The sequence below is a fragment of the Sylvia atricapilla genome, chromosome 23 (genome assembly GCF_009819655.1).
Source record: "Sylvia atricapilla isolate bSylAtr1 chromosome 23, bSylAtr1.pri, whole genome shotgun sequence".
Lineage (NCBI taxonomy): Eukaryota > Metazoa > Chordata > Aves > Passeriformes > Sylviidae > Sylvia > Sylvia atricapilla.
Genome location: NC_089162.1, coordinates 438,609 through 462,296, shown reverse-complemented (window position 1 = coordinate 462,296; position 23,688 = coordinate 438,609). Strand labels below are relative to the sequence as shown.

The 23,688-nt window shown below is 44.7% G+C and overlaps 1 protein-coding gene across 1 annotated transcript in view; it reads right to left on the bottom strand.

Moving 5' to 3' along the window:
- The window catches only part of ARHGAP32 (Rho GTPase activating protein 32), a 242,527-nt gene that overhangs the window by 120,445 nt on the left and 98,394 nt on the right, over positions 1–23,688 (bottom strand). Inside the window, exons 3-5 of the mRNA XM_066334690.1 lie at positions 11,108–11,199; positions 10,009–10,050; positions 9,395–9,479 (exon numbers count right to left, since the gene is read on the bottom strand). Of these exons, the coding sequence (XP_066190787.1) occupies positions 9,395–9,479; positions 10,009–10,050; positions 11,108–11,199 (219 nt within the window). The remainder of the gene's footprint in view (positions 1–9,394; positions 9,480–10,008; positions 10,051–11,107; positions 11,200–23,688) is intronic.

Sequence of the window (23,688 nt, the reverse complement as noted above, 5' to 3'; positions counted from 1 at the left end):
ACCCAGCAGCTCTGCAGAATCCTGTGTCTTTGAACTCCACTTAGTGGGACACAGCTGGAAATTCAGGGATATAGGGAAGCTTTAAAGAGTTCAGAGGGAGGAGGGACCAGGGGGAATAAAACCCAACACAGCTGTACAGGGTGTATTTAAAGTGCCCATCAGAGTTCTGTGTTGCTGCTAAAACCCATCAATAATTCAAAGTGCACCAGCCTAAGAACTCACTCCTCCAGAAAGAGCTTCCAAACCCAACCCAGCTTTTATTTAATCTGAAAGCAAATGGCAAAGCACAGCACTAAATCAAACCTTGGAGCCAGGAGACTCTGAACCACTCTGATGTTTCTCAAGTCTCACACCTTTTATTAAGCCTCAATAACCCTGAGCTCCCCTCATCCCAGCAGGGCAGCACCCTGTCCTGATATGACATTCCCCTCCTTTCATGCAAATCCTTTCTGCCCCAAGGCTCCAGCTCCCAGTGGGTTCCCTGCCCATTCTAGCACTGGTACACCTACAATTACTGCAGGACAGAGCAGATAAAGAATTATTAAATAATTTAGCAATATTGCAAAGTGAATTCCTGGGCTCAAGCTGTAAAAATAACAGAAGATGTTTTGACTTTGGAACTACTTCAAGCTGGTAAATGGGAACCTGGTCCAAATTCAGTTCTTTTAAAGGCTGAAAGTTTTGACATGTCGTATTTGCAATAAATAAGGTTCACACTTAAACACCAGCAGAGGAATTACACAGCTCCACTGCAAGGTAAATCAAAAAAAAATTCAGTTGGGATCTCAACATAAACTAGCAGGACTAGGCAATGCCACTTCCCCAATAAGTGCTTTTTCTCTACTCAGTTAAGTTTATAACCATATTTATAAGTTTCATCAGTTTTCCAATAGAAGAGAATGGATTTTAAGGCCTGTTCAAGGATTCTGAACATACATAACGTATATGGCACTGTGTATTTTTATTTCCAACTCATATAATATCAGATTCATGGGTGTCTATTAAGGAACCATCTTACCTTTAAATTATTACTTACATAATTCAGAATGTGATGTTCTGACTGCAACTCCCAAACCATGCCCTGAGCCTCCAAAAAACATCTGATGGAGCTTGAAACATCTCTGTGTAGATCTAAATAAACTTCTCATAAATGCTCCTTCTGGGAAATGAACTATTTGAAAGGAAGAAATTCAGGATGTTGGTAGGGAATGCCTTGCACCTTAAAAATATGTCCCAGAGTTAAGTTTTTATTAGGATTTCTTTTACTCATCTGGTCAGGTGGAAACTAGAATTAGTGAGTACAATCAAAGTTTGTTCACTTAGTCTTAAGAGATAAAAGAAGTTAAACTTCAGGTGAGGGGGTCAGGAGGAGGCAGTGAGATCATCTCATGCTTCTCCATATAAGTATTTGATTTTCAAAGCCCACAGCCACACATCCACGTGTAATGGAAGCATTCCCTTTCCCTTTAATGCTTCTTTGCCAGGAAAACAGCAGCCTGAGTTTGCAGGTTCTGCTGAGAAAATGGCCAGAAATGCCAAGCCAGAGAAAGTACTTGATACCTTTGGAGTTCTGATTCAGGATCAAAGAGCTCTCTGCTCTGGATGCTCAGGACAGCTGAGGGCCAATGCCTTGCCTGCAGGACAGGGAAGCAGGAGCCTCCACTTCTGCTCACACCCCAGATCAAGGGATAAAATCACAAACCCATCAAAGCCCACAAACTTCTCCAAATGCCTTCCAGATATCCAACAGTCCATATATGGGGGGAGTGTGGGCCTGTTCTTCCTTTGAAAACGAGAAATCTGCCTGATTCCAGCCCCTTGGGAATGTTTATGTTCACAGGAAATCTTCTGCCCTAATCTCTCTTTTGCAAGTAAAACAAACCAAAGTGTGGTGTCAGCTCAGCAGATCTAGAAACACCCTCTGTGATCCCCGTGCAGCTGCACATCCAGAGCCCTAGCACAGGACAGCAAACACTTCCACACGGAGCATCCAAACCCCAGGAGCCCAAGTTCTTCTCCCTCCCCACAGGACAGGCCAGTGACAGGCTCAGCCTGAGCTCCCCAACAGCTCTGCCCTGACCTGACACCGGGAGAGGGCCCTGAGCTCACCCTGCCACAGGGAAACACTGCAGTCCTCAGTGAAGCAGTGCTGATGTTCCAAGACTGGAAATTACCTGGAAACCAGATCATGGAACCACCACGAGGAAATGGTCACAAGGTTCAGGACACAGAGCACACCTGGAGACACGGGTGGAGCATGTCTGGTGTGCTCAAACCTTCAGCAGAAAGATGTCAAAGCCAAGACAGTCAACAGGTGTTGCAGGATCAGGTTATATTCTAGACACAATCACAGGATCACAGAATGGCTTAGGTTGAAAGGGGTACCCAATCCCAAAGGTCACCCACTGCCATGGGTGGGGACACCTTCCAGTGTCCCAGGCTGCTCCAAGCCCCAGTATCCAACCTGGTTTTCAACACTTCCTAGGATCCAGGGGCAGCCACAGCTTCTCTGGGCACCCTGTGCCAGGGCCTCCCACCCTCCCAAGGAGGAATTTCTCTCCACATCCCATCCATCCATCCCCCCCGTGTCAGTCATCTCCGCCGTGCTCCTTCCGCAGGGAATGAATGAACACATTCCTAGGGCAGGGCAGGGCAGGGCAGGGCACACACTCCAGGGAAGGCTGAGCTAATGAATGAACATTTAACAGCTCCAAGTCTGACTTGCTGCCCCCGAGCTGCCAATTCTGTCATCAACCCTCCAGACTCTGGCATCTGAGCAGAGTTTGAACAAACCGCCCTTTCTGCAGGCAGGTACAATTTACACACAGCATGGGAACGCTCCCACAGAAGTTTGGTTTCACAGTTCATACATCCTCTGGCTTCACAAACTTCCACGGGAGGGGAAACACAGAGCCCTGCCCCTGTGAATCTCAGGGATCACGACCACAATGCAGTTATTAAATCACTCCAGCCTGGCGTGCTGGCAGATCCATGAGCCCAGCATTATGCCTCATTTTAACACCATTCCTGGTAACAGGATGGCTACAGACAGAAACAGACAGGATTTCATCTCCCTTCAAGCACTACTGAAACAGGCATTATTTTTGTGGAGCACACGGAATCTTTTCAAGTTTATAACATATTGTAATTATATGTATAATACAGCTTTCTGGTTTTTTTTCAGGTCGTTAAACTGCAGTAAAGAAATTTTTTCCAACACAACTCTGTTACAGTTACTAATTAAACCAATTTTAACACTTTTCTGCAACATGTTGGTAAAGATGATTTATGGGGCTGGCAAACAGCAGGAGGTCAATATCAAAATAACAGCTGGGCTTATTACAGCCACTTGAAGATTTACTCATGCCATCAAATAGCCACAATGAACAAAAAACCCTACAATTCTACAGATAAGTTTGCTTTATTTCTGGTGGTAAATGCTGGAGAAGGGAAAATAAGCTGGATTCCTGCAGAAGGTCTCTGTTTTCTGTCCCAAATGGGTCAGTTCTCCTGTGGAGATATGGATTATTCCCTACAAATTCATAAAAACATCCAAAAGGAAAAAGAGAAGGTAAAAAAAGCCCCCAAAATACCTGCTGTACTGAACCAATAGGTAAAAATCTCATTTGTTTGTAATACTTCTTTGTGGGTTCTAGCCTACCCTTCCATGGGTACACATCTTCATGGTTCTTTTTAAAATAAAGAACACAGATGGAATCAGACAGAGCTGATGGAGATAAATAAATCCAGGGAAATACAGAGTCCCTGTGAGAGGCCTTCCATAATCTGAGCAATGCCAGTCAAACTGCATCTTCCTCTAGAGAGAAAATGAAGTATTGATTTCAGAAGAGTCAGTCGAAGGGAGCAAAGGGTGTAAAACACCTTCAGAACGATTGAGCAGTAAATCCACACAGGAACACCAGCCTCAATCTCCCTCCTGCCCTGTGGACTGGAGTCACAGTGCCACACTTTCAGTTATCCTTCCCCGACAGAACCCATGCTGGATTCCTTCCCATTTCACCAGCAGTAAAAAACCAGGGAACCTGGAATTTCATAGGTGTGAGCTTGTTCCATGGAAGAATTTTTCTGAGGAGCCTGTGGCATGCTGGAAGAAAGACCAGGAAACAACAGAATCCAAAAACTGAGGTGAACTTACTCAAATATTTTCCTAACTCCTTTGGCAGCAAAAACCTTGGCCCAGAGACTCCAAACTTTCAAAATTCGTGGATCTTGGCAGGAGGCTGTGCCAATTTTCAGGGAGTTGTGGCTGGAATTATTAAATTAATAGAGGCAGTTTCCACCTACACTGAACAGTTGTTTTTATATACCCACGTCCTTAAAACAGCCCTTGCAACATCCCCACCACCATTTTGGAAGGCAACAGCAAAGAAATCACACGGAGAAGACAGGGAATAGGAGAGGAAGTCTTCAGTTTAAAGAAGGGGAACGCACCAAAATCTGGCCAGGTCATTCTGGAAGGAGATAAATAGCATCCAAAGACGAAGGACTGAAAAGGGGCCCCTCTTCACACATAATCTGTATCTCACTCAAATATTCATAAAGACAAAGCAGAACACAGCAAAATTGTTTTTCAAAACCCCAACACACACCAAAATTCAGGCCAATTTTTATGCTTCTTACTGAGAATTTGCATCTTTTAGAGGGACTGGGATGGGCAACTGCTGTTTTACGTTTTGCCTTTAAAAATCACTACTTTTTTCTTCTTAAACAGTTCACAAAATAAGTGGGATAAATGATATTGCAGCCTGAAGTTACTCATGCTGCTCCTCACTGCCATGCACTGAAAGCATCACACCCACAGAAGAGCTGGGGACAAACAAATCCTCATGCACTTCAGGCACTGAGCAGACTTGGGACCAAACCACTAACGGAGAGATCCAAGTTAGGCTGTCCCTCCTCAGGCAGACAGAGAGCAGGGAGCATCCCCATCCCTGCTGTTCCCAGCTCATCCACAAGACTCATTTCAGTTGTGGCACCCAAAACTATCCCAGTTAACCCCAGCCAAGAGCTCCTGGCCAGGCTTTACCAATTGTTTCCTTTGCAATCCACCTTAGGAAAATAATTACGGAGACTCCTTCACAAGCACATTCTCCCTGTGTTCTCCCTTCCCTGGAATATTGCTAAATAAAAGAAAAAAAGGCAAACCAAAAGAAGATTACCCCTAAAAGGATCTTCTCAGCAGGCTTTGCTGACAACAGGCACAGAAGGACTAAGTTGCTCTTTGCAATGTTTCCATCTCCTAAGGCACGACAGGAACATCCAATTCCAGGGGCAAAGCCCAGCTGCTGCTGCAGGCAGCCCATCAGCTTGGCTGGAGCATTGCAGAAGCATTCCCACAGCACACAATTCCTGACAGGAATTCCTGGCAGCTGATGTCTGCGCAGGCGGAAGTGATTCTGCCTCAAATACTTCCTTTACCACTGATAACACAATTCCTGCCATGGCTCTGCCAAGGCTGCGCTGATAAGGAGAGGAGCTGTAACCCAGTGCTGCTCCCACAGGGATTTATTTTTAGACATCAGATACAGCAGGCAAACACAGAGACTATGCTGTTTGAAGGGATAATTCTGTGTCAAATGCAAGATGTTGAAGCGATATGAATGTGCATTACAGCACTTGCCTTGAGCAAATGGCTTTTGAGGGAGCAAAGAAAATTATCTGGAAAGCACGGAGCTGATCAGCTCTCCATACTCCATTACCAAAACCTACTCAGCTGAAGATAATGTCTTAATTCTTTCAAGTGAAGAACAGAGTATTTATTCCTGGCAGGAAGTAGATATTTAAGGAATTCCTAATCACTGTTTCTCCTGATTATATTAATGGCATTTAGCACTCAGTAAAGTAAAACTATATTTCATGAAATCACAGAATATCCTGGGTTGAGAGAGACCACAAGGTCAAGTCCAACTGCTGGCCCTGCAAAGACACCACAACAATCCCACCTGTGCATCCCTGGGAGTGGTGTCCAAACACTTCTGGAGACCTGACAAGACTTTTTTTAGCATATAGTTTTTGAATTACATTAATACTTTCTTAAATTTTAAAAGAATTTTAACCCTGTCTCAGTCTAGGGTCAGTTCTTAATGCATGCAAAAGGATGTGGGACTCTATATCCACTTTTCTATCTCACATTTTCAAGCTTGGTGAATTTGAAGTTGCCTCAATAGGTCCCACAGAGTTTTGATGAATTCTTTTCAGTTATTTATTCATAAATCTGATAGAAAACCAACAGATATAAAACCAAGCTTGCACTTGCTAGATGCAAAGTGCTGATGTTGAACAGTGTGCATTTTTATCATTTCATAGGTGTAATTACAGACTCTTTTGCACAAATGCAACTTATCCACTTAGAAATGACCTTCTATTTGTACAGAGATTTTTATGAACATTTACCACCAATGTGTTCAATGAATGAGAACCAGGTCAAAAAAGTTAAAGGGGAGATACCTTGTATTTTATGTAAACTGAGAAGAAGCTAAATTAGGAAAAAGGTAAATTGAGAAGAAACATTGCATCTCCTTGGGAGACAGACCATGAAGAAGTGGAACCACAGTTCTGAACATTTATCCCAGGTCAGACAAAAACACATCTATGAGGCAGAACCCGGCTTTTCGTTAGAAATTAAAAATGAATGATGCAGCTCTTAAAATAAACACTGTAATGAACATAAGGTATTTGAGAAAAATGCCAGAGAATTTTGGGCACTGATGCAATCTGTGAGGCTTAACCTGTTGGTACAGCTTTGACATCACTGCCTTTGCCTGGCAACCAGCAATTTCCTGGGATGCCACACGTACCTGGCTGGCCAGCCACAGGTATGGGTACGATATTGCTGTTGGAAGCAGTGTGGAAGGATATTTCTGAAGAGAAAAAGCCCTCCAAAATGCACCCAGCCTCACTAGCACAGTGCAAGGATTAGAAGAGAACAAATCCTTTTTCATACCTCTCAGCAATTTAATCTAAAACTACCTCAATGAGGTGAAATGCCAGGCTATTAATACTTCTTGCACCATGAGGCCGTATTGTAAGTGACATAAATGTTACAAAACAACCTGAAATTTGGCCAGGCTGTTAATAGACAGCATTACACAATTCCTGACATGGACAGATAATACTGTATTTCTACTATGCAAATTTCTAACAGTGAATAGATTTTGAAAGCAGTTTACACCCACCACCCCTCAGATGCAACTCAGTAACTCTCTATTAGGTGCCAAGCTGTCACTTCCCATCACTCCAGCCCACTGCTATTCTCTGCTCTACCTTGGGAGCACAAAGGAGCCTCCAACTTGATTAAAATGCATGAGTCCTGTGTGAACCTATTTTTAAATCTCCCAACTAATACTGCTGTTGTATTAACAGCTTTCATTTATTTTACCATTAATACTGGTATTCTAAGGAAGCGCTGCAATAGTTTATCTTTTTGCATTTCAGCAGCAAAGCTCTTGTTCTCAAAGAGATTTTTCACCATATAATAAAGTCCTGACACTGTGGGGATTTACTGGAAACCTGCTTAGTAAAAGGAAGCAGTTAGAGGCACAGAGGGCTGAAGTTACCTTACTTAGGCACAAATTTTGCTTTAGGTACACAAATAGCTGAACACGGAGGGTTTTTCAGAGGCAGATGTGGTGGAAACAGAGAACTAACCTGTCAACACACAGAGAGTCTCAATTTTATGACAACTCTTCTCATGCTGCCACCAGACCCTGTTTTCTTCCTGGTGTCACAGCACAGACATAGAAAACAGCTCAGGGCTAAGATAACCAATAACAGCTCAATAACCAATACCATTTTTATTTCCTGTGCCACATCCTCCCACGGAGGAGGATGAGTTCCTCTGGTTACAGCCTCTGGTCTGGCTGTGCCAGGGGACCACTGAGCAAGAGCAGGGGAAGCTGCAGGAGCAGCAGTGACATCACAAAAAGCAGTGCTAAACCACTCCTGCTTGTGGGAACTTCCCAGCAGAACATGCTTCAGGAAAACCTGGAAAGGATGTATTACCTGATTTTACTTCTGCCTCTCACAATCATAAAGATTGAACCCCACAGGTCTGCCCTGGCATTCTGAAAACATCCCAGGAAATGCTTAAACCCACAAAAGAATCAATTATTGGTCATCAAAACAATGTGCCATGCACAGCTGGTGCTCCCTCTCCAGCTGCACATTTCGCTGAACATTCCTGGATGATGGGACGGAGAACTCAGAGGAGCACGGGATGTAAAAACTACATCTGTGTGGACACAGAGCTGCTCCAATAGCAAACCTCCCCCAGAATAAGTGAAAAATTAGTTGTGTCAAATTAGCAAATTACCGAGACAGAAAGCAGGGACACGGATCAGCCATGCTGTTCCTACACACAGAAAATGAAAATAAACAGTTTTCAGCAGAGTGAGGACTGCTCTTGCTTGCCCATTTCCCAGGGACCTCCATGGGAACTGAGCTCTTTGGACCCTATTTGTACCCAGTACTTTGTGTCTCTGGCTCTGTCAGTGTGTGCCTGTGTCTGCAGAGCCCACACAGCAGAACCAACCCCCCCAGAGCCACCAAGTGTGAGCAACAGCAGATCCCAGCCCTGAACAGGACCCAAGCTCCTTCCCAGCCGGAATTTTACAGACAGAGAAAAAACCCAGCTGTGGAATTCTGCTTGCAAAAGTGTCAAGTATGGCAGCATGAAAGGCTGTTAATAATTCACTCAGTATTACAGGAAATGTTTTACAAATGAAAAGGTTGTAACCTCCTTTTGGCTACAAGGCTGGCAGATGCTGGAGGCATTCCTGCTCCTCTAAGTGCAGAACAAAATGTGTCCTGTTTGTGAGAAACTCCTGGGTCCCAGCCCTCCCTGGAAAATGCTTCTGCCTGTATTCCTGAGGGAGGGATCACAGAGGAGCAAAGCCTGCACACTTCCAGAAATGCAGCTCAGGCTGACAAGCAGTTTCTGGTATTTTGATGACACAGCTGCTGCAATGCACAATGCCGAGCTAAGGGAAGGGGCAAACTTGATTTATTTATATTTACATAAATACATTCACACAATTGTTTAATCACACACACAAACCAAAAAATACACACACGGTGATTACAGACTACTCAAGACTGAATGTCTGATACAGTCTTAAAACAGTGACATCAGCCAAATCCAGTTGAAATAAAACCATCTCTAAGCTCAAAGGAGAGCTCCACGTGACTGAGTGCAAATTCTGCCACAGCACATAGAAGCAATTCCAGATAAAGTCTCTACAGCTTTAACTTCTTATCACTAAACATCAAGCAACAAACTAAATAAGCCTCAGTGGAGGTCCCTCTATACCTCCCCAGCAGGTCAGTTAGCAGGAAGCACGAGGTGTCTTGTGTATAAAAGAAATCCAAGACTCACCTGTATGTTGCCAAAGTCCACGTTTTCGTAGTGGAAATGTGCACACTCAGCCATCTTCGGGAAGTGCCCCTTTGTAAAGGATAACCTGGAGCACACCAAGAGCACACCATGAGATGGATGCAGACCACTCAATAGAGATAAACAACATGTACTGATACAAAACAACAACTTTCTCATCCTAAAGCCAAGGGAACACAGGCATTTGTGGATGTGATGCACCGAAACAGTGGAGAAGGGAACTGAGTGAGAAAGGAAAGCTGAAATACCAAGTGTTTTTTCTGCATCCCTGCAGAACTGTGTGTGACATTCCAGCAGCACCACATCCCACTGCATCCCTACAGAGCTGTGTGACATTCCAGCAGCACCACATCCCATTGCAGCCCTACAGAGCCCTGTGTGACATTCCAGCAGCACCACATCCCATTGCAGCCCTACAGAGCCCTGTGTGACATTCCAGCAGCACCACATCCCATTGCAGCCCTACAGAGCCCTGTGTGACATTCCAGCAGCACCACATCCCACAGGCGTCCGGACACGGAGCAGGGACAAGCAGCTGCACCTCACAGATGCACATCCACAGCCTTACACGAGACACAAGGAAAGCAGAACTTTACCTGTGAAAGGCATCACAGCCCATCAGTCCCGGGGGGATGTATCTGAGGGTGCAGAACAAACTCTATTTATCCTTTGCCTTTTGCAAATTCAAAAGTCAGGCATAATTATTCCCAAGTGTCTCCAGTCACACTGGTGGCTGCCGGGGAGCTCCTCTGGCTCTGCAACATGCTCCTGCTTCTGCCGAAGCTATTACAGACTCCTATAGATATTCCTGGTGGTGAGCCAATGAGATTGTCATTATCTAGCTCCCTCTTCCCACGGGAATACAAGTGGGAAGTGAGATGCAGCATCTGGCTGCTCAGCACTGGAACAAAGGGCCATTTCCCTCTCAGCAGAGCACTAGAGGGGTGAGCTGAAGGCTCAGATCCATCAATCTCGGGGAGTTCTGCTCCTCAAGTCAGCATTTTTAGCAAAGTAATATTGATTATTTCTGATCCCCACTGCTGCAAGCATAATGACTTGGCTTACAGTCTCTGGGAGACAAGCAGAGACAGAAATACAGCATGAACCCACAGCGGAAAAAAAAACAACTGGGAGATCAGGGAAGAAAAGACAGAAAAGATATACCTTAGAAAAGAAAACTGTGTAAAATCTATTCAAATGAAGTTACAAAGGGCAAAATGCAAAAAGAAAAAGAAAAAAAAAAAAAAAAAAACCAGATAAAAATACATATAGGACACCCACTTGTCCTGGTTTAGCTTTCCAGAGCATAAGGAGACAGGGAAAATTACCTCATTTACAGATTGCCTGGGCTTCTTCTGAGATTCTTCTGTTATATGTTCTATTGTGGGGTTTTTTTAATTAATCACTCTCAGGAAGAATCACTATAAAAAACTAAAAACACTGCAACAGTGAGGTTCAAAACTCTACCTAGCTTTGTTTCTACGGCCAGAAAGAGGAGAGTGAGCCAGCAAAACCTCTCATGCCAGTTTCGGGTTCCATTAGTTCAAACTGCCTTAGTTCCACATGGATTTTGGTTGCTCTGCTGAAGATACACCATCACAAATTGTTGCTGAATGCCCTGCACTGCAGCACAACAGCCAAAATTCAGCACAGCAAAATTGCAAGCCGGGAAAAATCACAGAACTCTGCTCTTACTTTTTCACATTCTTCACTTTCATGCTGGCCGTGCTGCCGCAGGACCGGAGCGGCAGCTCCCCCGAGATGTCTGGAATGTCAGCACCTCTGGCCTGCAGGGGAGGAGACAGGAAAAGCAAGAAGTTAAAACATGGCTGTAAGCTCTGGACTCTGCCTGCTGAGCAGGAGCCCCTCTGTTCTGCATGGGGGTACAAACATCAGATGTGCTTAAGCTGAATTTTGCCTTTTACCCAGGGAAAACTGACCCTTGGGATGGGGATCAATCAGGGAGGTGACAATCTCTTCCTGCCCCAAGCCTTGCTAACCCTTGGTCTAACTGTGAAATCCAGTGTTTAATTCATTGCTACTTCTGGTTTCTAAAGCAGAGATTTTCAGAGGTGGGAGTGAAATAGATATTCCCAAACTCCACACTTTGACTCCTCCTTAAGTACCTGATTTTCCAGACATCTGTGCATTTAGATTCAGGAAGAGGCACTGCAAAAAGCTGGATCACTCACACAGTGGAAAACAAGTTAATGATAGCTTCTTATATATGGGAGGTGAACTTCTAAAACAGATGTTTGAAACTACTGGTTTAAGTGCTTGAGGATATTAAAATTCCTTAATCACTAAAATTTATTTATTTCAGTGAGGCCAGAGCTCCAAACTCCCTCCTTTCTGTTCTGTCATACTTTCCCATCCCCTCCTTCCTCCAGCTGCCTTTGCCTAAGCCATGAACTCTGCTGGGGTTAAATTCTCCATCACAAGGGACACAAAGACTTGGCTCCATGGATTTCTCCTACTGTGATCCAGAGGAATGAGGGGGTTCAGTGAAGCTTTTATGGAGTGAACAGTGATCAAACAGCAAGACCAGCAAAGACTTCACAGACAAGGAGGAAAAAAACTGCTGCTGGCAAAAGATTACCCATCAGTGGGTGACATCAACTGACATTAATTTTTCTGCTTCATACAACACACTAAAAACACAAAAAATGTCTCGAAGAGGGAATGCTGAACCAAGAGGAAGAAAGCCACTTCAGTGTTACTTCTCTTACAGGCCTGGAACCAAAAAGCATTCCATCAAATCCCTTTTCTAATGACAGGAGCAAACACATGGCTGCCCTGATGTTACATCAGTCCAAATGGTTCTAAGCTGGTCCAGCAGATCTCTGAACAGAGTTGGATCTGTCCCAAAGCTGTGGCTGATAACAGAACACAGCTGCATTCTGCAGTGTGAAATATGGAGAAATTGGTCTCCACCTCCAAAACTATACAGCTGAACCACCACAACCCAAGCTAGCAGCCCAGTGTGGGATGAACACCAGGACAATCTTTTTCACCCCTCCCTGAAGCTCCCACTTCACCCTGCCACAGGTCACCTGTACCTGAGCTTCACCACACCACCAACAGCTGCAGTAAGTCAATGTAACTCTCCTGCTTGTTTTCATTAAGCAGAGCAGTGCCAGAGAGAGGGATTCATCCCGCTGGACCCCAGACAGGCACAGGGGTGAGGCTACAACCACATTATTCATGTGAGAGTCCTGCAATAGCCACCAGGAACACTCTGGGACTTTGGCTACATTCTCCTGCTTCAAACAACGGGAGGAGAGTCCTGGAATGGTTTGGGTTGGAAGGTACCATACAGATCATCCAGTGCCACCCCTGCCATGGCAGGGCCACCTCCCACTGTCCCAGGCTGCTCCAAGCCCCAATGTCCAGCCCGGCCTTGGACACTCCAGGGATCCAGGGGCAGCCACAGCTGCTCTGGGCACCCTGTGTCAGGGCATCACCACCCTCACAGGAAAGAATTTCTTCCTAACTACTATCCCATCTAACCACTCTCTGTCAGTTTGAATCCATTCCCCTTGTCCTGTCTCTCCCAGTCCTTGTCCACAGTCTCTCTCCATCTTCCTTCTCAGCCCCTTCAGGCTCTGGAAGTCCACAATTAGGTCACCCTGAAGTTTCTCTTTTCCCGGCTCAACAATCCAAATTCTCTCAGCCTCTCCTCAAAGCAGAGCTGCTCCATCCCTCTGATCATCCTGGTGCCTCCTTTGGACAAAGCCAAGCAGGCTGCAGGAGTACCCACTCCCCTGGACACAGGGCTGAAAGCTACACCTGGCTCTGAGGAGATGAAGCCCCAGCTGCAGTCACCCACCAGCAGCTGCACCCATCCAGTTCCCAGTTCTTCCAGCACTGCCCTTGGAAAATCCATTCTGAGAGAACTCCACCTTTTAAGCACCACTGAATAAATCTGAGTCCAGGTCACTCTCTCTCCCAGCTGCACCTTCCGCAGCCCTGACCACAGCCAGTGCTCTGACCCCACAGTCCCACAGCTCTACACAACAAGTACAGCCACTCACCAGAGGAAAGCAGGAACAGTATTTGTAATTAAATAAACCTGGGCTGACTGACTTACTGAGCACACAATCACCTCAGGATGTAATAAGATACTTGAGAGTGTCATTGGGAATTTTAGTATTAAGAGGATCACCAATTTAATAAACCTTACAAGTCTTTTACATAAGAAAATAACTAATTACAAGAATAAATGTGCCATTCCAATAAGCTGCTTTCAGGCCAAGCTGGATGTGCTTGCTTAATTTTCTAAGGAACAGAATTTCTGTAGGAAGGAAAGTAATTTTTCTTCTCCATCAGCAGTAGGAGCTGGTGGGATATAAAAATGAATAAACAATCTGACAGAAAATGTGGGCTTTAAGCCAGTTTGCAGCAGTGGGCAGAGACCTCCCTGGATCTGACTCAAAGCAGCGTAGGCAAAACTCACACCTCCAGGAGCCTGAAATGTCAGCACCTCTCTTGGAAAAGTTGTATTATCCTCTCCTTCCCAGTGGAGTTAAGTCCAACTTGAGCTGGATTTCTGCCTCTCCCAAATCCCACATCCAGTTACCTGGGTGACAATGAGATGAAAGGCAGTAATTAACTCCAGGGGCTTTTCCAATTAGAGCTGAGCTCCATGGACTGCTGTAGAACAACGATCTCCAAGGCTCACAGTTGAGGCAAAAGCACAGAAAGGTAAAGGCACAGAACTTGTGCAAGCTCAAATCCTTAATAAGTTGTCCAAGACCAACATGAGAAAAAAACTTGGTGAAGAGACAGATACCAAAAAAGAAACTTACTGCAGTTTTAGAAACTGTATCACTCCTAAATAACCACAACTCCTTTCCATTCACGCCAAAGATATACAGCTACATAAAATAGATTTTATACCCTATTTTGTACCTGTTTTGGTGCAAAACTTGGCATATAGCATGCAGGTCACTCTCTCCTCAAAACACAAACAAAACCCTCCAAATGAGATATGTCATATTTTGTGCTCTGTGTCACAGTAATTTAATTTTTAAAATAATTTTGAAATAGTTGGATTATTTAAATCTGAAAATTAGCTACCAGGCATCATCAGTGGCTTCTCACCTCCCTGTTCTCTATGCATTGCTGTGCTGTGGAAACCTAGTAATTGCAGACCAAATCTGTTTATGCAAAATGTTTAGTCCCATTTTCACAACTGAATGTCACTGCTGTATCAATCTGCTCTGGTCCAAAACTTGGTAAACAAATTAGAGCTCAACCCAGAAGTCGGAGAATTTATTTATCAGGAATCTCTGTCTCTTAGCTCTGCAGGGAAGGCTCTGAGGCAGCACCACCTCGCCAGCTTGCCCTGAACCAAGGAATTCTCCTTCTAAAAGCTGCACTTGTATCAGTAGTAGTCGAAATCATATTGCAGAAAGTCAGTATTTTGTCACAGATACCTTGCAGGAATTGCTGGGCAGGAAGATCTCATTAAACCCTTCCTCTAGGGAAGAGGAAGAAAGTCTGTCTGCCTGTCCAATCCTCTCACGGATCATAGGATCACAGAATTGTTAAGGGTGGGAAATGCCTTTAAGATCAGGACCGTAACTCGCTGCCACCACTGTGCTCACCACTGAACCGTGTCCCAAGGCTCCACATCCACACGTATTTTTAATACTTCCAGGGACAGTGACTCCACCCCTGACCTGGGCAGATGTGTCAGGGCTTTCCAGGAAGAAATTTTCTCCACTATCCACCCTGAGCCTCCCCTGGCCCAGCCTGAGGCTGTTCCCTCTCCTCCTGTCCCTGTGCCCTGGAGCAGATCCCAAACCCCCCGGCTGTCCCGTCCTGGCAGGGGTTTGTGCAGAGCCACCAGGTCCCCCCTGAGCCTCCTTTTCTCCAGGCTGAGCCCCTTTCCAGCTCCCTCAGCTGCTCCTGGGACTCCAGATCCTTCCCCAGCTCCGTTCTCTTCCCTGGACACGTTCAAGTGCTGCTCCTAATCTCCCTGGGAATCCGAGAGCGGAATCTGAGAGCTCTCACAAATCGGGCTCTTTTTAGCTTTAAGCATTTGAAATTTCTATTCTTTTTATTTATAGACATGATTTAGAAAACTTCAGCTTTGTGCTCTCTAGCACACAAAGCCTTAGTCATAAATAATTTATATCTAACGATTCCATGGCATAATATGAAAGGATTTTCTCCTAGAAAGCCTCTTTGCATTTATCAGAAAACATGTCAACCTGTCTTCCTCACATGCAGAGACGTAACAAACCTGAAGATATGTGTAAAACTCAACACAACAGTCCACTGAACACGACGTGATGAAGTTTCCACCTTGGTATCCTCGACAGGAGAGAGAATATTGAACCAATGCAGAACCCACAACCCTTCTCCTGCTGCCTCTGACTTACTCTGAGATGCACAAGAAACCCTGAAATCTCACCAGTAATCCCATGGCTGGTTTTCCACAGGACTACAGAAAGACCCCAGAGGAGGCACCACAGATACCCCTCAGCAGGTGGCTGAATCCAGGTGAGATTTCTGAAGGTAGGAATTTAATCCAAGATTATCATAAAGCAAGAATAACAATTAGACAGGCACTAACATTTATTCAATTTCTACAGTCAGTCTCTCACCAAAACCAGTTTTGAGGGACCAGATTGCTCTGGATTCTGTCAGCACATGGCCTTGTTTCTAAAAACAGCAGAGCTGATTCCAAATGCTGCTTGGTTTCCATGACAGTCCTCCCTTTACATCCTCTTCATTTCCCCTCAATTTTCTTGGAAGGAAAAAAATACAAAGAGAGGAAAAAACCCTAACCCCCCTTTAGAGCTCTCAAAAACACTAAAGCTTTGCTTCAGTGTTACTTCTTTGCTGGAGAACAGCAGGGAACAGGAATGTTTCAGGAGAAGTCATTACCCTGCAGGGAGCAGTAATTTCTTCACTTGGCAGGAGAAGGAATGAAGAGGTCTGAAGTTGGTGCTCATGTACAAGGACATCAATAGCTACCCCAAATTTTGGGTAGCAACTCACTACACAGAGCTGGCTCAGCATCCATTCCATCAGAGAGTTTGCTCTGCAGCACTAAAAAAGAAGTGTCCCACAAAAATCCTTGCTCCCTGTGAGGTGGAAGGTGATGGCTCCATCAACACCTGCTCTCAAGAATTTACTGCCCAGGAACTCACCTGGAGCACAATGAGGGAAGAAGTTTGGTCCATCTCAGCTTTGAAGCTGCAGCCTTTAACACAATCCAGGGAGACAAAGTTCTCTCTGCTCTTCCTTCAGATGTTGTGACAACTACCCTAGTTCTCCACAAGAAATAAATTAACAAAGGAAAGGAAGAATGCTCCACTAAATGGAAAGTCACCATGTCAGAGCTGCTCCAAGTAATTCTGAAGGAAGGACCCTCATTCCACAATATTTATCCCTAAAAGGATTAAGATGTACTGCCCACAGCAAGGCTACAACTAGGTCAGTGTTTTGAACAGCAGAAATACATGGGAATGGATGAAAAGACAACATTCCCCTTAAAGTGTCAGAGGTACAGGGGCAATATGATGGAAATGCAAATATTTGCCAAATTCTTCATGTTACCACTTTCTATGGATTCAGTTAGTGGAATAAAATCAATTTCTTAAGTATTTTCCTACAGTATTCTCATACATTTCATATATACGTGACTCTGTCACGTTAGCACATCGCAGCTACATTTCTCAGAGCTGCTTAAGATATTTGTACACATCTAAAATAAAGCAGCAACATCCAGTACAGATACCCAGGCCTGACAATGCCATCTTGAACAAAAATACGTGCTTGTCATACTAGAGCAGCTTTACCAAAGAAGTTAAAAATAACATTAAATATCCCCCTCTAATTCTACACTCCTTAATTGACATGGAAGGCTGTGGTCTCCCCATCCCTGGAAGTGTCTAAGGCCAGGCTGGACAGGGCTTGGAACAACCTGGGATACTGGAAGATGTTCCTGTCTATGGCAGGAGGTGGAACCTGATGGGCTTTAAGATCCTTTCCAACACAAACCATCCTGTGATTCTGTGATTTTAAGGATTAATCCTGTGCTGTTCATGTTCTCATCAGCAGAGCGCAGCATGGACACATTCAGTAACACCCAGCATAAGGATATTTTCCAGAGTGAGAAATACTGGAACTTTTTAATTTAATTTTTTTAATTGAAGTAATCACTTAGCTTCTTCTTTAGTGCAAACATCCTTTCTGGCTGGAGGGGTGCTTTAGGTGCAGAGCTCAAGGCCAGGATGGCCTAAGGAATTAGAGGTAGTACTGACCTTTTTGTGGAATGCAGAGAAAGACTCACCCAGCCAGAGATGCCTTTAAAATCTCATGGCAACTGAGATAATGGGATAGAGAAAAGGAATGAAAAAATGACAAGTGCTTACAGTAAGAAAACTTTGAACATTGGCTATGCACAGTCTTAATCCCATGTCTAAGAAGTCTGCATTCAATAGACATTTGAATGTCTATCATTTTGTGAGTTTAGAACTTGTAATTCCATTTTCCACATTCCCAATTCTGAATTGCTCCAACCAGTGCTTACTTCATGGCATGCAAGAAGTGAATTATTCTCTTTTTTTTAAAGGACCACACAGAACGTGGGTTTTATACTCCCAGTATCTCCACTAAAAAGGGGAGGGGAGGGGAAGAAATAAGAAAAAGCAAAACAAAAAAACCCCAACACTTTAAAGCATTGCCATGAGCTGGCAAACCCAGGGAAAGGGCTCATTCTGGAGACTGAGCATCCCAGAGCAGTTAGTCCAGGGCACCCATCTACCATAGTTTAAAGGATCAGCCTGGAATGAACAAAGAACTAATTCTTAACTATGTGTCTACTGTGTTTTCAAATAAAGATCTGCAGCTCATGGATATGTGGATAAAACCTTCTCCAGCTCCCATGTAAAACCACTGGAGTGGAATCCAAGACATGGAACAAGCAGCTTGGCAGCTCTGAGCACCTCCTTTGGCACAGCCACTGTCACTGTGACCAAAACTCACCTCTGCACAGCAGCATGGCTTTGTGCCATGGTAACATTTCCCAAGTGAGCCTTTAAATTTAGAGACACAGATTTTTGCTGATTCTCTGCACATGAATCCAGTGCACCCAAGGGGTGCTGGTGGTTTTCAGCAAAACAGTCTCACACTGATGTCTTCCTTCACAGAATCCATAGTTTTAAGGCTAAAAGGAATGCAACCAAGCACAAGTGAATGATCAGCTACTGAGGGCAGCATTAGCATGATAACCCCCTGACAGCCCTAAGTTTGGAGCTGCCATTACTATAGCGAAGCCTGATTACCATTCCCAAAGCCCTGGGCCCAGGAGCTGAGGGTACAGTACACAGCCTCACACAATGGCAGAGTGGCTCAGGAATGTACTTTCTTTAAGAACAAAAATCCCACATATAATATGCGTGGGAAAGGCAGCCAGGGTTAGAGTCCTACTTCTGTACAACCTACAAAATAAATTGTAGAGAAAAGCCACAGAAAATAGAACATCCAACAAGAACAATACTTTTGATTCCAGTTTCTTGTTGGTAAAAAAAAAAAAAATATCCCAAAGATCCCAGCTACTGTTTGATGCACAGAGAGAGGAGGGGTCCTAATCATGGCTTGTATATAAAAGAACAATTGGAGCTTTGGGTTGTTATGGTAGAAAGCAATTTCTCACCACATAAAACCCAAAAGAGCTGGATTCAGGCTCAAACAACCAAATCCCACTCTGGTAAGTCCCCTGGCCACAGCCAGTGATTATGCAAATAACAATGTGATGTTATGTTATAGGTATAAATCGGATTAGCAACGCAGGAGTTGTCCCAGCACAGCAGCAGCAAGATGGGGAAGCTGGAAAAAAACAGCAGCCTGACATTAAACCCCAGCATCTGAGTCAGTACAATCAACAGGAATTTATATTTCTGTGTGTTAAGCCAACCTGGGCTCAGCTTTTGTTTATAGAAAAGAGCTGTTTCCAATGGCATGAGCACAAAACTGGGATCCACTGCACTCCCTGCCCAAAGCCTTGTGATAACACAGCAATGTGAGGAATGTGTCTGCCTGTAGCATGCACTTTATACCATACACTGTCCATAAACTTCTGATCAACACAACAAAAGAGTCACTTCATCAGCTCTGTCCAAGGGTACGGGGAAAGCTCGGCCTGGGATCACACACCAGGCTCCACAAACTCCTCACTCCTACGTGCCACCAGGAAAGGTGACACGTGCTGGAAACAGGAGGCACACTGCTCTCCAGAAATTACCTAGTGTCACTCAGATGAGGTCAGACCAGGACACTTGGTGCTACAAGACCTGGGAAGGTGGATAATGACCACGGGGATGCTCCAGGGCTGGAGCCCCTCTGCCCTGGAGCTAGGCTGGGAGAGCTGGCTCACCTGGAGAGGTGCTCACCTGGAGAGGAGAAGCTCCAGGGAGAGCTCAGAGCCCTGCCAGGGCCTAAAGGGGCTCCAGGAGAGCTGGAGAGGGACTGGGGACAAGGGCTGGAGGGACAGGACACAGGGAATGGCTTCCCACTGCCAGAGGGCAGGGCTGGATGGGAGATTGGGCAGGAATTGTTCCCTGGCAGGGTGGGCAGGCCCTGGCACAGGGTGCCCAGAGCAGCTGTGGCTGCCCCTGGATCCCTGGAGTGCCCAAGGCCAGGCTGGACATTGGGGCTTGGAGCAGCCTGGGATAGTGGGAGGTGTCCCTGCCCATGGCAGGGGTGGGAGGAGATGGGCTTCAAAATCCCTTCCAACCCAAACCATCCATGATCCCATGAATAATCTATGCCCTGGCAAACCATGGTAGGTAATCAAATCCCAACAAACATCGTGCGGCCTTCCACCAACACAGCAGTGACCAATACTGTGCAGCAAAGCAGAAATGTAGGGAATGATTTAAATAAAAAAGTCAGGCTAATGGTTACCAACATGCTCATGAAATAATTCATCATTTTATAATTAAGAAGGCTGAATCATGGCAAAACAAAAAAAAATTAATGTCTGCAATGTTCAGAAAGATCAATTCTGACGTGATTTGTTTGTCTCGGGCTTAAACTGGGGGATGAAAGGGATGGAAGGGGATGATGAAAGGGGATGGATGAGCAGACTGCTGATAACCTTCAAAAACTGTTCCATCTTTTCCTGCATTATGGTAACTAAAAAGATATGGACACTGATTTAAAAAACAAAGAAAGAAAGAAAGAAAGAAAAAACCCAACCATTTATCAAACCACTTATTAAATAAGAGACTTCTTTCCTTTCCTAAATATTCCTCCTTATTTTAAAGCAGCTGGTACCAGGGAAAAGTGATTGACAAATTTTCAGTTTTATCTCCCAAATAAGTACATTGCAAGCAACTGTGGCATTTCCTATAATCTGACAACAAAACAGACGTAGAAAGAGATCAGCTTTGGAACAGGGTGGGAGGGCAAGAGCTGGAGGGTCAGTGTAATTCTTACTTCAGAACTCAGGGCAGGGAATAAGATGGAGTAGCAACAACAGCATCACAGGAACAGCACCACCAGCAAGAGCAGCTTGGTTGAGCCAGAATTAGGAAAAAAAATTGCAAACAGGGTGCATTAAAATTGGTGATGGTGGTGCACAACAAAATGCACTGATCCAGCCTTAGCAAATTCTAAATCATTCCTTCACTTTGCTGTAGGGAAACAGATTTTCACAAAACATAATTTGGATCTTCTGGCTCACCACTGCAGTGCCAGAGTGCACACACTGGAAAGGCTGTAAATGTAACCAGAAACTACTGCTGCTCTTGCCTATGCAAACTAAATGATTGCTATGAATTAATACTTCCTGCCAAAAATATAGTATCCATTCTGGACTAATTGAACTTATTTAATTGGCAAACACAAATGGAAGCCAATGTGCCAATTAAGTGATTGCCCCAGTTTCTGAAGATTCTCAGGGACAAGCTTGTGCTGGGAGCCAGCCTGTGAAATGAAAAGGCCCCTCTCACCAAGAGGCAGAGAAAGAACTTCACACAGCAACAGAAAGCCTTGCCAAAAGCTTAACAAGGGAAAATAATGCTAGATTCATGCAGCAATAACAAGAAAAAGCAAGTTATGTGGACTGAAAAGGAAATACAGGTTACTGTTGCAATGCCAGACCAGAACTGCTTTGACAAAATATTACTGTACCTGATGTGTGCCTGGTGAGCTGGCCTGTCCCAAAAGATCTGTGCCAGCTCAGTGCCTGTGCTGTCCACACTTCCTGGACTCCCACTTCTATCCCACCCTTCCCTCCGTTATCCTTATTGCCCAGCCTGCAACAGGAAAATGCTGCCCAGGGCTGGAACACAGACGACACACTGCAGTTCCTGCAAGATGAACACAGCTCTGACTCACTAATCCAGGCAAGTCAAGAGCTTGAGGACCTTCAGCAGCACAAAACCAACATCCAAACCTACAGGTAACATTTTCCATAGCATTTAAGGCAGTGATCCCTCAGACTTAGAGCCAGAAGCCAAATGCTGGAGCATTTAGATGGAGAACCATGAGAGCCTGTCAGAGTTGTCAGAGCTCATGGAGAATTGGGACAACACCGTCAGCACAGGGTGGGATTCCTGGGATCCTTGGCCCTCCTATTCAGGGCCAGGGGATGGACTCAATGACTTGTGGGTCCCTTCCAGCTCAGGAGATTCCATGATTTTTAAGTCCATTTCTACTGAATTATCCAAGCCCTTTAAAAAATAGCAGGAAAAAACCACAATTTCAGCTTTGTATCTCCTAAAACTTCCCCTTGCACTTGAGAGCTTAAAACTTTAGACTTTTTATTAAAAAGAACTTGCAGCTGGGCAGTAAGAGTTCAAAAGCACATTTTTCTCCAAGAAATTTCTTCCATGATGTGGAACCCATCTGAGAACAGGATCAGCCTGACAAAATTCTGTCAGTGACTTCAGAGCTCCCAACCACATTCTCAACCATAAAATCTTGGTCTTGGTTCAAGTGCATACAAAGCATGAAGGGACACAGGGAAAAAATTCAAAATATCAATTTTAACATGTTTAAGGGTATTATATCTACATATCTCAGAAGCTACAATTAGGTCATTTCAGTAAACCACTATCTGGAAATCACTACAGCTTACAGAGCCAAGCAAATGGATTCACCACATTCCCTTTCTATTCAGATTTTTCCACAACTCCTGGAAGTATTCATGTTAACCTGCATCAGAAACAGGCCTGATGTTTTGTGAACTAAAAACCAACTAATGAACCAACACTAATTAAAAAAGAAGCCCCTTGTATTCTATTTTTGGCATCTATTCTTGCAGAAGCTCCACTCAAGACCTGGGGCAGCACAGGCCAAGTGCTGTACAAAGAATGAGAAACAAACATTAAGGACATAAAAATCTTTCTATAAACCCTTACAAAGAACTAATCTCTGCACACACTCATAATTGCATTTAAAAATAGTTTTCCCCTCACTCATGTCCCAGATTTAACTGTGATATATTGAGGTCTCATTAAAAAGCCTTTATTACCTTCACAAGCCATGACACTTTCCCTATCTGGCATTAAATGCTGAAAATACACATTTCAGAATCCCTCTGACCTTAGCACTAAGATTACTCCAGGACTTCACAGGACAGCCTCTAACACTGTGCCTTTCTAAAGCATTTACAGGCTTGCCTTTCTTCTAAGAAAATTTCATCAGCATAAGCCTAAAATTATGATGGGTACCAACTACAGCTGCTGCCTTCTTGTGCACTTGTCAAATTCACAGATTCAGGAGAGGTTTTTTTCTGTAATTTAGTGGTTCCCCTTTTGTAGGCCCCCTGGTTCTACACAAGTACCACCTGACTCCAGCTGTCACCTCATGGCCCTGTTACAGCCAACAGAACTCCCAGATCCCATGAGATCCCAGCCAGAGGTGCGCTGGGGGGGAAATAAACCTTCCATGGGATTAGAGATTCTGAAGGTTTCCAAAGCTGAGGGAATTGGAAAAGTGCAGGAAAAGTGATTCTTCAGAAGCTTGTAGAGAATCACAGAAAGGCTTGAGTTGGAAGGGATTTTAAAGCCCATCTCCTCCCACCCCCTGCCATGGGCAGGGACACCTCCCACTGTTTCAGGCTGCTCCAAGCCCTGTCCAGCCTGGTCTTGGACACTGCCAGGGATCCAGGGGCAGCCACAGCTGCTCTGGGCACCCTGTGCCAGGGCCTGCCCACCCTGCCCAATATCCCATCCATCCCTGCCCTCTGGCAGTGGGAGCCATTCCCTGTGTCCTGTCCCTCCAGCCCTTGTCCCCAGTCCCTCTGCAGC